The 13,028-nt window shown below is 43.0% G+C and overlaps 1 protein-coding gene across 1 annotated transcript in view; it reads left to right on the top strand.

The window, feature by feature from the left end:
* The first annotated feature begins 4,741 nt into the window (after positions 1-4,741).
* LOC147457462 (uncharacterized) overlaps positions 4,742-13,028 on the top strand; it is a 63,586-nt gene continuing 55,299 nt past the window's right edge. The window contains exons 1-6 of the mRNA XM_086512343.1: positions 4,742-4,900; positions 5,593-5,882; positions 5,982-6,037; positions 6,106-6,196; positions 6,306-6,358; positions 6,453-6,496. Coding sequence (XP_086368469.1) covers positions 4,872-4,900; positions 5,593-5,882; positions 5,982-6,037; positions 6,106-6,196; positions 6,306-6,358; positions 6,453-6,496 — 563 coding nt within the window. The 5' untranslated portion in view covers positions 4,742-4,871. The remainder of the gene's footprint in view (positions 4,901-5,592; positions 5,883-5,981; positions 6,038-6,105; positions 6,197-6,305; positions 6,359-6,452; positions 6,497-13,028) is intronic.

Genomic DNA, 13,028 nt, shown 5'->3' with positions numbered 1-13,028 from the left:
CATAGTTATGGCCTCTTCTTTTAAGAAAGACATCTATAATAGCGGGAAGTTTGATGGCACCAACTTTCCCTATGGAAAAGGCAAATTCAATATGTCTTAATCCAAAAAGGCCAATTAGACCCACTCTTTGAGCACCAAGATGGCAATGGCTACACAGTGAAAAATGCTTGATGCCAAAGCTAGATCCACTATTTGCCTACGCTTTGGAGAGCCATTGTGTTTCACTATTGTTAGTGGAGCTACTTCTAAATATTTATGGGAAAATTTGTGCAATATGTACGAGAGGAAGAGCACAAGTAATAAGGCTTATTTGATGAAGAATCTATTTATGCTTCATATGAAAGAAGGTGACATAGTTTCTAAATTTTAAGTGTTCAACATACTCTTTAGTCGGTTAACATCACAAGGAATAGAATTTGAAAAAGAGGTGTAATCTATCTTCTTGTTATGCTCTCTACCTTCCTCATCAAAGGAGCTTCTTGTCCCGGATGCCGTCTCTTGGAGTGCATTGATTAGAGCTGGGCCAGAAAGCTCTAGGTGGTTTTCAAAGGATGCAAAGTGAGGGCCTCTCTCCAGATGCAAGCACATACGCCTACATTTTTGAAGGCATGTGTCTATACACAAGCTGCCGATATGGGCTTGAAAATTCACTTTGATATTGTTAGTCAGTGGATGTTGCAAAAATTTTCCATGCTTGGCAATGCCTTGGTTGATATGTATGCCAAATGTGGTGTGGGATGTTGTCTTTTGGAACGCTATGATTGCACGATATGCTCGACAAGCGCCGGGCCCAGAGCTCTAGGCTATTTTCAGCAAATGCTTGAGGAGATTCTATTCGAAATGGTGTTAAGTACTTGTCGAATATGCACAACAAGAGAAGTGATAGAAAGCTCTAGGCTGTTTTCATCAGATGCAAAGTGAGGGCCTTTTTTTGGATGCAATCACCTACGCGTGCATCTTCAAGGCATGTGGCTCTATGCAAGATGTTGATATGGACTTAAAAATTCACTCTGATATTGTTAGTCAAGGGTTGTTGCAAAAAAAATTCGTGATTGACCATGCCTTCATTGACACGTATGCTAAATGTGGTGCACTTCAGAAAGCACAGAATGTGCCTGAGGAGCTTCTTATCTTGAATGCTTTCTCTTGGAGTGCATTGATTGCGGGAAAAGCGCAATAGGAGAAGGGCCAAAAAACTCTCGTTTGTTTTCAGCGGATGCAAAGCGAGGGCCTCTCTCTAGATGAAATCACATAAGCTTGCATCTTGAAGGCATGTGGCTGTATGCAACAGGCCGATATGGGCTTAAAAATTCACTATGACATTGTTAGTTTGGGGTTGTTGCAAAAAATTATCGTGCTTGGCATGCCTTGGTTGATATGTATGCCAAATGTGGTGCGGGATGTCGTCATTTGGAACGCACTGATTGTAGGATATGCCCAACAAGGGCCAGGCTAGGAAGCTCTGGGTTGTTTTAAGCAGGTGCTTGAGGAGCCTACTATTTGGAAAGGCGTTAATTGATTGCGGGATACACACAATAGGAGCAAGGATAGAAAGCTCTAGGCTATTTTCAGCAAATGAAAAGCAAGGGCCTTTGTCCAGATGAAATCACCTATGCGTGCATCTTGAAGGCATGTGGCTCTACGCAAGGTGTTGAAATCACCTATGGGTGCATCTTGAAGGCATGTGGCTCTACACACTGATTGTAGGATATGCTCGATATGGGCCAAGCGAGGAAGATCTAGGCTATTTTCAACAGGTGCGAAGCAAGTGCGTTTCTCTAGATGCTATCACCTATGTGTGCATTTTGAAGGCATGTGGCTCTACGCAAGATGCTCTTGAAAAGAGATGTCGTGCTTGGCATTGCCTTGGTCGATATGTATGCCAGATGTGGTGCGCTTCAAAAGGCACAAAAAGTGCTTGAGTCCTCATCATGGTCTTCATGCATTTGAACTAGAAGGAGGTGCTCAAAAGAAGGATTTGAACAGTGAGCTGTGTTGCTTCACATCAAAAAGTTGCATATTTAGGATCATATTGGTGAGTGTGTACGTTGGTTGATATTTATGCCAATTGTGGTGCCAACAAATATCCATAGAGAGGCACAAAAACCACTAACAACTCTAGCAAAGAAGCAATACTCACAACAGAAATCAAGCGTAGACATGAAGAGGATGATGAGGAGTTAAAAACATGGCTATGGCAGGGAAGCTATGGGATGTTTTAACCAAATAAGAAGGGAAAGCCTTCTTCTCTTCAAATGCATTCACACATGCTTGCACCTTGAAGGCTCTTCAAGGTGCAATCATGTGAATGAATTGGATGCAAATTGAGGTATCCATCAAACAAAGTCTCTTGGAGCACTCTTATAAGAGGTAAAGGGTAGGTTAAGGAAGCTATAAGCTATTTTTATTGGGATGCAACATGAGGGAAACTCCCCTACTGCAATCTTTTTTCTCAGTGTGCTCATTGCATGGATTGAAGCTGTCAAGTACTTGTAAGGCAAACATATCTAGTTGCAGGATATTAGATGTGTCTATGTTGCTCATATCTCTCCCTACCACTGCAAAAGAGCATCTTGGCTCTTCCCTACCAACGCTCTGGTGATGCAACTTCAGCCTTCGTCTTGCCCACCCCGCCTCCAATATGCACCTACCATGCTCAAAATGGTCCTCTACCACTGTAAAAGATCCCTCTTGCCTCTTCCACACCAAAGCTTGGTAACATAGCTTCATGATTTGCAATGTCCACTCCGCCTCCACTATCATGTTTGTTTTGAGGGCGGCCATACATAAGCTTAAATGCAACTTGCATGCATCGATGATAGTCATTCAATCGCATGGTGAGTAAGCATTACCATTTCTTGATTTTTGACACTGAGAATGCAGTTAATGAATGCGCTGAAAAGTGCACCCTGCCGTGGGAATGGCACGTTCCCTTGTATTATACAAATTGGGGAGGATTGTGCAAACTTCCCCATGCAAGGAGACTTGCATGTGGTTTTTTTTGTTGAAACATAAAAATGGAAGAACAAACAATTAACAACATTGACATCTAGTATGATTACGAACATTGAGCTTGATAAAACTCTAACCCTCCTTTGTGTTTTTTTGCGAGGTAAACCTCTAAAGGACAAGGTCGATAGCAGATGTAACGTGAGGGTGTTTCGCCAAATGCAGTGACATGCATTTGCACATTGAAAGCTCGTGCCACAATCAAAGCTATTGATAGGAGGAAGCATATTCAGGGGCTTTGCAAAACCATATCGCGTTGGATGGTGCGCTCATAGACATTTAAATTTGAAATGTTATCTCTTGAAAAACGAGTTGATTGTAGGATGCCCGTTATGGCTGTGGCAAGGGAACATTATGCTGCCTTCACTGGTGGATAGGAAGGGAAGATCTCTCTTCAAATTCAAATCACCTATACTTGCACCTTTCAAACTTGTGGCCTTACTTACGCAGGAAATCAACAGGGTGAGAGAATTCATGATGAGATCACTAGTCAAGGTCTATTGGAGAAAGATGGCATGTAGTGGTTCTTGATTTATTTGTGGATAATAGTTACAGACTCCACCCAAAGTTGCTTCAAATGATGCTAAATATTTATGTGAATGGTGTTTCACCACTGAGATAAAGATTGCATGATTGTCCAACCCACGAGAGACATTTTAGACTAGTAAGCGAGGTGAGGGTTCTCTTTAGATAAAGTCTCTTGGGCTATTGTGACGAAGTTCTGGACTGGTTTAAGGGAACGTATCTCTCAAACTCTTCCTCCAGTTCAGTCAGCTCCTTGAAAGTATGTGGCCTTACACAACACCTTTAGACAAACGAGAATCCACGACGAGATTGCAAGATATACCAATGGGAGCAAATCATGCCGACAAAGATTTAGCACAACATCATTGTGTTCGTTTATGACAATCGACAAATGAATGTTGAAAAAGAAGGGTACGTAGAATATGCTGAATTCTATACTCATTACTAGCAACACAATGAAACGAACACAGTGAAAATTGCACGTTGCTGTGGGAATGGCACGTTTCCTTGTATTATAAAAATTGGGGAGGACTGTGCAAACTCCCCCATGCAAGGAAACTTGCATGTTTTTTTCCAAACATAAAAAGGGAACAACATCTAAACGTGAATATATTTCAAATCATCCATATCATCACTGAATATAAATTCTAACCCTTCTTATGGCTCTTTTGCGAGATACACGGCTCAAATTGGGGCATCACGACCGTAACGTACTAGAGATGGTATCAATTAAGAAACTACCAAACTTGCTTGGTGAAAGGTATCAATCTCTCTCTCTCTATCTCCATTTTCTTCTCAAGGGATATATACTCTCGGTGAATCTTCAAATGACACAATCACACTCACACAAATGACAAGAATGCACACAATAGAGCAAGAGTGAATCAAAGAATTAATATGATATAAAAACTAAAGATATATTTAGACATATCAAAATTGGGACATGAAGAACATGGCATTGTAAGCAGAGGACCATATCACATCAGATAATAGGATTTGTGGAAAACAAAGCATCATCTCTCTCTCTCTTAAAAATTCTCTTCTTCTTCTCTCTCTAAGCTTTTCTCTTGTCAATTCTTATTACTTCTTTAGTATATAGCGAGAGTTAAACGATTTATTTTCTCTTACACTCAAATGTTTTATTTCCTCTTCCCCTCGAACTCACTTCACATGCAGCTAAAGAAGCACTCTAATTTTTTTAATAAATTTTACCATTGAGCGAGTTAGCACCTCAAGGCTTTTGCAGCACATTCAAAAAGTCTTCTACCAAGGCCCTTCCTGCGCAATTCCCTTAGCGTAATGTGGGCGTTCGAAACCAATGTAGGGGTCGACGAAATATGACCCTCTCTGCAGCTGTGCAATTCAGGTATGTGGGTCCTGTACTGTGCTTTCGCCTCCGTTTGGGCGTGGGTCGTGGAGAGTACATACTCAATTTCTTTCTGTTTGATTTCAACTCTGAGTAATACCACTTTAGGGTACCGCATTGCAGTCTGTCTATCCAAAGAGAACAATTTAGTGAGTACTGTGCACACACCTGTCGCTTTTGATCATTTTTTGTGAGCATAACTAGGCTACACCCCATGCTGACAGTTTTGGTGTCAAAACTCTGAGTTTTAAATAGCTGATGCATTTCGAATGAATGATTACTCTATCGGAGCTTAAAACTTTGAGTTTTAAACTGCTGATGCATTTCGAATGAATGATTACACAATCTGAACATACTTCAGAGGACACTAGAGGAGAAGAGAATGTTTTAAATTTAATTCTCTAGGAAAGCAGTTGTGCAGACAGGAAAGCATGGGAATTCAAGGGCTAGAACAAAATATGAAGAATTACACTAAACCCCCAGCACTTGGCAGTTATTATGGTTATCATATGACACTCATGAAGGAGCATGCATCTCAATTAGGTGATTCAGCACATCGTCTCATTGATTTTTTCGACTATCTCATTATCTTTAGGCACTCTCAATCTAATTCCCAGGAGTGCTTCTTTGAAAGTTTCAACTGCTTACTAATGTTGCTTATGCCGTTAATATTGCTTTGCATGTTTACACAGAGGCAAACCTTCAACCGGTTGGGCTACTCTATCGTTTCATAACTTTATGTGCTTGAAGGGGAAGGTAGAATTTAGAGCTGTGGCTGCATCCTGTTCCATCCCTTACCTTGGCCAATTTGCGGTGACCACTGTACCTAGTTCACATCTTTGCACTGGAAAAAACCCTACATCTACGCTCATCTTTCAAGAAATCATCCAATTTGGAGGCTTGAATACACTCGTGACCAACACACATACGACTTCTCAAGTGCTGGAAGCATCAAAGAAAATTGAAGGCATTTGCATCAAAGGTAACAGTTATTTCTTGATAGTTTACATGAGTTTTGCCACTTTCGGAAACCTCTTTCCTTCTGCACTGGTTAGTAACTGAGGCAAACTTTGTTTTCCAGATAGCTCAAAGGCTCTTGTTGATCATAGCAAGCATCGTGCCAGGGCTCATGCAAAGGTGAGTCCAACTATTCACTCTTAAAGTAAAATGTTGCTGAGAGTTGTAATCGGTGTTTTTGGCGTTAGAACGTTCAAAGTTCAACCTTAGCTGTGGGAACAACTTCCACCCCAAAAAGGAAAAGGTGTGCATGGAACAAGGGGAAACCTCGCTCTGAAGGTACTCTTGTCGTAGATGCTAAGGAATAGTTACCTGTAGCAATTCTCAAGGGTGTGCTTCTTGGTACTTTGCTCCTGCATCACTTTGAATCAGCGGCATTTGTGTGTAGAAACAAAGGAGAAAATCAGCGCAAGGACGCGACAAGCTATGGAAGATCCGAAAGTGAGCTGTCCTTTGGGTGCTTGTGTTTATGAATTGTCTTCATATTTTACTGAAAGAGGTCTGGTTAACATTCTCTTCTGTAATTTTAAGGCAGATTCGGGAAAGATTGCGGAAAGCAAGAGAGGGTTCCACCCAAAGGTATGGAAATCTCACGCAGATTTGGTATTGCTGGGTGTCAATGAGTGTATAAATCATGAAAACTATTACACACATATGCACATATGGTCTCCGTGTGTGCTTTCATACGATCTCAAGCAAGGGAACACTTATGGCAATCATAAGAACCCCTTCCTGTCAATTTGTTGGACTGAAGGACTAAAGGGTAATCTACTAATCGGCTTCTAGAGCCATTGACTTTTCCCCTCCACTTTGTACTTCATGGTTATTTTGACGGTTTTCCCACCTCTGATGGTATCTTGTCATTTGGCTATGGTTGTATTTTGTAACTGCTGGCAGTTGCCTTTTATTTAATGCAAAGAGTACCAATCCCTTTTTTCGAAAGAGAGAGAAACAAAGATAGTGTCCTCTAAAAGAGATGGCTATGCGAATCTTGAAGGGTACTATCAGCACTTGGGCCGCACTGTTGCCAATAAGCTCCTACAGGTTTGTGCCACTGTCAGAACAAATTGAGAAGTACTATTGTGGATTGCGCAAGGGAATCAGGGACTACTGTACAAAGACTATTGTCATGAATATGGCTTAGTTGATCGAGAATGCAACAGTGGCCAATGATTTGTCGAAAGGAAGTTCCGATGGATTCAATGGCAACAAGAGAGGGTCCCAACGAAAATAGTTTTCAACGAAGGGCAATGTGGCAATAAAGCCTTTTGTGTCTCCCACAAAGAAACCCTCCACTGATGTAGCTGACAAGTCCAAGAAGTAGTTTTAATCTTCTTTTGGGTGAGGACAAGGACAGAAAAGGCACTTGTTGTGGAGGGACATAAATGAATGCCGGTAAAGGAAGTCACAAGATAACTCAAAATGTATAGGTCCTCTCTCGAACAAAGTGATATTGTATGTCTGTATGCTTAGTCCCAGCATGAAACACCAGGTTCCTCTTAAGTAGCTATACAACTCTCGTTCTCTGCTATCTTGCGCTGAAATCAACCCCCTCTCTTGGCTTGGAGTGCATCCCAAGACAACCCTATTCTCAGCCCCCCTCCAAAAAAGTAAGGCGCCCTCTACTCCTTTTATTCCTGCCCGCCTGCTACACATATAAAAAGAAGGCAAGGTGCCTAATCTGCTCACTCTTTTGCCAAGGCTAGGAGTTTTGCTGCTATAGACCAGCAAGTTCTCAAAAAAAGTTTGCGAACGGAGGGTACTTTCTGTGCTGGGCACAGGTGATGAGTTGTACATGAGATCTACGTGTGTTTGCTATTGTGTTTATGTTTTGCATGTACTCCATCTCTGAGAACGGAGCAAGGAGGCTTCCGCCTACGCTTGGGGGCTCTAGAAATGGAATCCGAGATAGTTTGCAGAGCGCCCAGAGTACAAATTGGAAGGTATCTAACTAGAGAGCTAGTCTCTCAAGTTCCCATATGGAAAGGAAACGGTCATCGAGTTTGAGATATAGAACAAAGGGTTCACTCCGGTTCTTGTGGTTGTAAAAAGATTCTCCCCATTAACAAACTCTAGAGCCTCACGAACCTTGGCAAAAGTAGTGTCCAAGTCCCTTGTATACTGATCTGCTTCAAAATTCTTGTCTTTGGTGTTGAGAAAGGGAGGGACCTTCTTAGCACCTTCGATTACTTCAAATGGTGCCTTTCCCGTTGTAACAGACGTGGACACTCCAAGTTGAGAATCTACCACGACACCACAAATAATCACTTCAAACAGTTCACAGTTCGCAATTGATTCGACACTGGCCCGACGGAGTTCCGTGCCTAGAGATATTGGCCCCAAAGATTGGCGCCCCTTTCGCTATTTCTTTTTGTATTAATCTGTGTTCAAAGTACAAGAGTGCAGGCAGGCGCTCACACTCAGACTTTGCGTCCAGATGCTCCGAGTTGTGAGAGGCCTACCTGCTTATTCAAAGGTTTTACAAAGGGATGCTAAAAGCAGAGCCCAAAAGCTGAAAATCAGAAGCCTTTAGAAATAAAGCAAAGGCTCTTTCTCTCTCTTGCTTGTAAAATAAAGCAGGAGTTTCTCTCTCTCTCAAGCTCTCTTGAGCCCCAAAATAAAGCAAAAGCAAAAGCTTCTCTCTCTTTCTCATCTCTTGTGTAGAATAAAGCAACACTAAAATCAGCGCCCAGCTTTTCCGTAAAACGCAGGGGTCCGTACGGTTGCCATGTGCCACATCCTCCGCAAATCGCGGGCATCCGTACTGCGGCCAGCCACGTCACCATTTGTGTATTGGGCAGCCACGTCATCATTGGCCAGCAGAGAGTGTATGTGTGTGTTGTGGCACGCCATGTCACCAGTTTGTGACATACCCCCCTCTTGAAAGCATTGTAATCGCCCTCGATTATGCCTGCAAAACAGATAGAAGCCATAAACTGCCTTAGCAGACACTGACTGTTAGTATCGACGCACTAGGAACATGTCTAGCACATGTACCAATCGACAGTCACATCACAGGACATCACATGACAAATCACATTCAACATTCATTCGGATCTTAGACCATGATTTTTCGGCAATGCAGTTAACAATCGCATCTAGATCCACTCAGGACCTCATAGATACCTGATTGACTAACCCCTATTGCAACCACGTCTATTTGAGAACATTCAGACCAAAATGCTGCAGTCATTTCGTTTATCAGTTCCTGCTCTTAAAAACAAGTGAAGAACAAGTCAGTTTCATATTTGGGAATTCCATTTCATAAAGTCATATAGCAGAATACTGTCAGCTCTCAGTATCCCTGAAGCTCAAAGAGACATCAGTGACTCTAGTATTCTAAAAATCGAGGCATCTGTTGACAAAGGAGCGGAGTAACTCCCCTCTTGTGCAAACCCACTGCACCAAATCTTCGGCCAAGCTGAATTCTGGGTTCCATTTGGAATAGACTATGCTAAACCAAAAGCTTCAAGGTAAAGTTTCACAATCTGAGGAGTATTTGCTATGTCCTCCTCCTCGATCCAATTCGCATCCAATGTAGGATAGTTCTTGAATTTAACCAAGAACCGCCTTTTGACTTTACCCTTATTCTTTCTGTCCTTATGTGCCAATATCTGTTCAGGAACAAGGATCTCCTTGTTTTTGTCCACTTCGGGTTGCTCATCAGGCTCCCCATCTTCCGACACATCACCTTTAAAAGGTTTCAAGAGACTCACATGAATTGCATTGTGAATCCTCCAAGTGTCAGGCAGTTTCAGTCGGAAGGAGACATCATTGATCTTTTCGGAGATCTGGAAAGGTCCTTAGTATCTCATACTAAGCTTTGGAAAAAGCCTCTTCTTTCCCTTTTTCTTTCTCAGGCGTGCCTTCTCAAAACGTAAGAGCACCCAATTATCCTCCTTCAATTTCAAATCGCGACGATGGCGATCCGTTGCCTTTTTTTGTCTTTCCTAAGATTTCTACAAAGCCTCGCGGACCTTGGCAAAAGCAGTGTCTAAGTCGCGTGTATACTCATCAGCTTCAAAAATCTTATCTTTCGTGCTTAGGAAGGGTGGAACCTTCGTAACACCTTCAATAATCTCAAATGGCGGCTTCCCCGTTGAAGAGTGTATCGTGTTGTTGTAGGCAAACTCCACCAAAGGTAGAAACTTTTGCCATTGAGTCTTCTGATCCGAGATATAAGACTTCAATAAATCTAAAACCATTGAATTGGCAATCTCAGATTGCCCGTCAGTCTACGGGTGGAAAGATGACAAGAACTGCAACCGCGTGCCAATGTTCTCCCAAATTGCCTTTCAAAACAAACTCATAAATTTGGGGTCCCTGTCGGAGACAATCGTCTCAGACGTGCCATGTAATCTGAAGATCTGGGCCACAAACAGTCTCGTTAAGTGATCTGGCTTGACTGTTTTCTTCACTGGAATGAAATGAGCCTGCTTGCTAAATTTGTCAATAACAGTCCAGATACCATCGTGACCACTCTGTGTTCTCGAGAGATCAAAAATGAAATCCATCGCAATACTTTCCCAAGGGTGGGTGGGTATGGGCAAAGGCTGTAACAATCCCCGTGCTTTATGCTTGTCAAACTTGACCTTCTAGCATACCAAGCAACTACGCACAAACTGCGGCATCTCTCTACCCCTTTCATGGTGGTAGCATTGCCGCGGGGACCCGAAAAAGGTGGATAGTGGCATTCGGTCATAACCTTTTCCCTCAACGGGTGTGTAACGCACAACATGGTTTTCCTCATCAAGTAGCCATCCCAAATGGAATATCCCGCTACTGTCTCCCCATCCCGTATCCGTGTAAAGATATTTGCAAAATTCGTATCTGTGGCATCCTGGTCGACCATATCCTCGAAGCTCCTATGGTGAATCGCGGAAATAGCCAGAACCAACGGCTTCCGAGACAAAGCATCTGCCACTAAATTCTTCTGTCCCTGAACATGGACAATCTGGAAGCGAAACTGTGACGATGTTCGCCCACCGCATCTGCTTTTCCGAAAGCTGCTTCTGTGACAAGAAGTAGCGTAAACCCTGATGGTCTGTAAACACAGTAAAATCCGCTCCGAGTAAATAATGCCGCCACTGAGTATAAGGGCATGGTTAACCGCCAAAAGCTCTTTCTCATAAATTTGTGCTGTCAATTCCGGCCTTGAGAACAATCGGCTCTCATGAGCAATGACATGGCCTTCTTGCATTAAGACCCGCACCCAAACTACGATCACAAGCATCACAATATACTTCAAATGACTTTTGCAAGTCCGACAATGTCAAAACTGGTCCCGTAGTCAGTTTCTCTTTCAAAGTCTGACAGGTAGTCACCTCTGTGGGTCCCCACGAGAAAGGGACTCATTTCTGTGTCGAGATATGCATAGGGGAAGCAACATCTGCAAACTTTCTAACGAACCGCCTGTAGTACGAGCACAATCCCAAGAAGCTTCTGACTTCATGACATTCTTCAAATCGGGCCAATCATGGATAGTCTCTATCTTGGCTGGATCCATCTGCACTCTTGCTATTGACACAATGTGTCCCAAAAAGTGTATCTCTGGTAGGAGAAATTCACTTTTCTTTGCATTAATCACTAACTTGTGATCTCGTAATGCTTGAAAGACTTGAAACAGATGATCTCTATGTTCTGCCTCATCCTTGGAGAAAACAATGATATCGTCAAAGAAAGTGCCAACAAATAGCTTGTACTCTCAAAAAATCATGTCCATCATCTGGTTAAATGTCGCAAGAGCATTGGTTAAGCCAAATGGCATCACCAAAAACTCAAATAACCCAAAAGTCGTCCGAAAGGCTGTCTTGTAGACGTCTCCTGGCGCGATTCGGATTTGATGATGTCCACTTTTCTAGTCGATCCTGCTAAAGCACAAGGATCCGTGAAGTCGGTCAAGTATATCATCGACTCTAGGAATCGGAAATCTGTTCTTGATGGTGATTTTGTTGAGAGCTCTATAATCGATGCACATTCTCCAAGATCCGTCTTTCTTAAAAACCAAGAACAGTGGAGAGCAATATGGTGAAGTACTAGGCTGGACAAGACCCTTTTCCAAGAGGTCTTTCACTTGGTTCATAATCTCTTCGTTCTAGGCTCGGCTCACACGGGAAGGTGGCCGGTTTGGTGGCGTGCTTCCAAGTATCAGATCAATGGTATATCTTTAGGACGAGCGGATGGTAACTCGCCTGGCAGGCCTTCTGAGAAGCAATCGGCACGAGAGTGGAGAAAATCTTGGCGTTTTTTATCAAGTTCAGACATATTTGTCCTATCCTCATCACTCAACTCTTTCAAAAAGATCGAGTAAACAAACAGATTGGATTTCATTAATTTAGAAATGGCTGAAGCCGATACAATAGGGACATACTCGCCCTTAAGTTTTATATCGAGTACAATGGTTCTGCCCTTCTGTGTGGTCAATGTCGCTTTCCTCGCTCGATAGTCGACCACGGCGTTGTTCTTGTGGTATCAGGGAATTCCCAAGAGGACATCACAACCTTCCAAAGGCATTATGTAAAAGTCCTCATGCCCAAAATACCCTTGACAATGCAACTGAAGTTTGCTAATGACAGGTGTAATGGCTACGTCCTTGCCGGCCCGCCGGGTGCCGCTATAACTGCCTCTGTAAGTGGTCCCATCCGATCGAGAGTTATCTTGAGCCGCGCCGCCAATTCCGGTGAAATGAAGTTGGCCTTGGCTCCTCCATCAAAGAAGATCAGGGCTTCTTGGTCTTTCACTTTGCCCCAAGCCCCGCAAAGTTCTATACTCTCGTCCATCGTGCCGGGATCAGTACCCACGCAATCTCGAACCAATCCTGTTTTCATCTTGCCTTTTCTTCCATGTTCCTCAGCTGCTCTCAAACTCTCAGGCCTTTCGTCGTCCTTGTTGTTCTGATCTTTCTGTGCCTTTTTAGGGCACTTCGGCGGAGTTATGCTATAAACGGCCTGCACAACGTAAAGGGCGGTACTATTTCAATTACCTGTTAACTTTACACAAAGCACTGAGAAAGAAAAAGAACATAGATGCGTCCAGCGACTAGAAGGTCAGTGCGCACACGAGACCGACACCTTGTAGGCCCCAAAGACTGGCGCCTCTTTCGGTATTTCTT

Source organism: Adiantum capillus-veneris, chromosome 5, assembly GCF_014529385.1.
Source record: "Adiantum capillus-veneris isolate H3 chromosome 5, ASM1452938v2, whole genome shotgun sequence".
Classification (NCBI taxonomy): domain Eukaryota; kingdom Viridiplantae; phylum Streptophyta; class Polypodiopsida; order Polypodiales; family Pteridaceae; genus Adiantum; species Adiantum capillus-veneris.
This window is presented reverse-complemented; position numbering and strand designations above follow the sequence as displayed.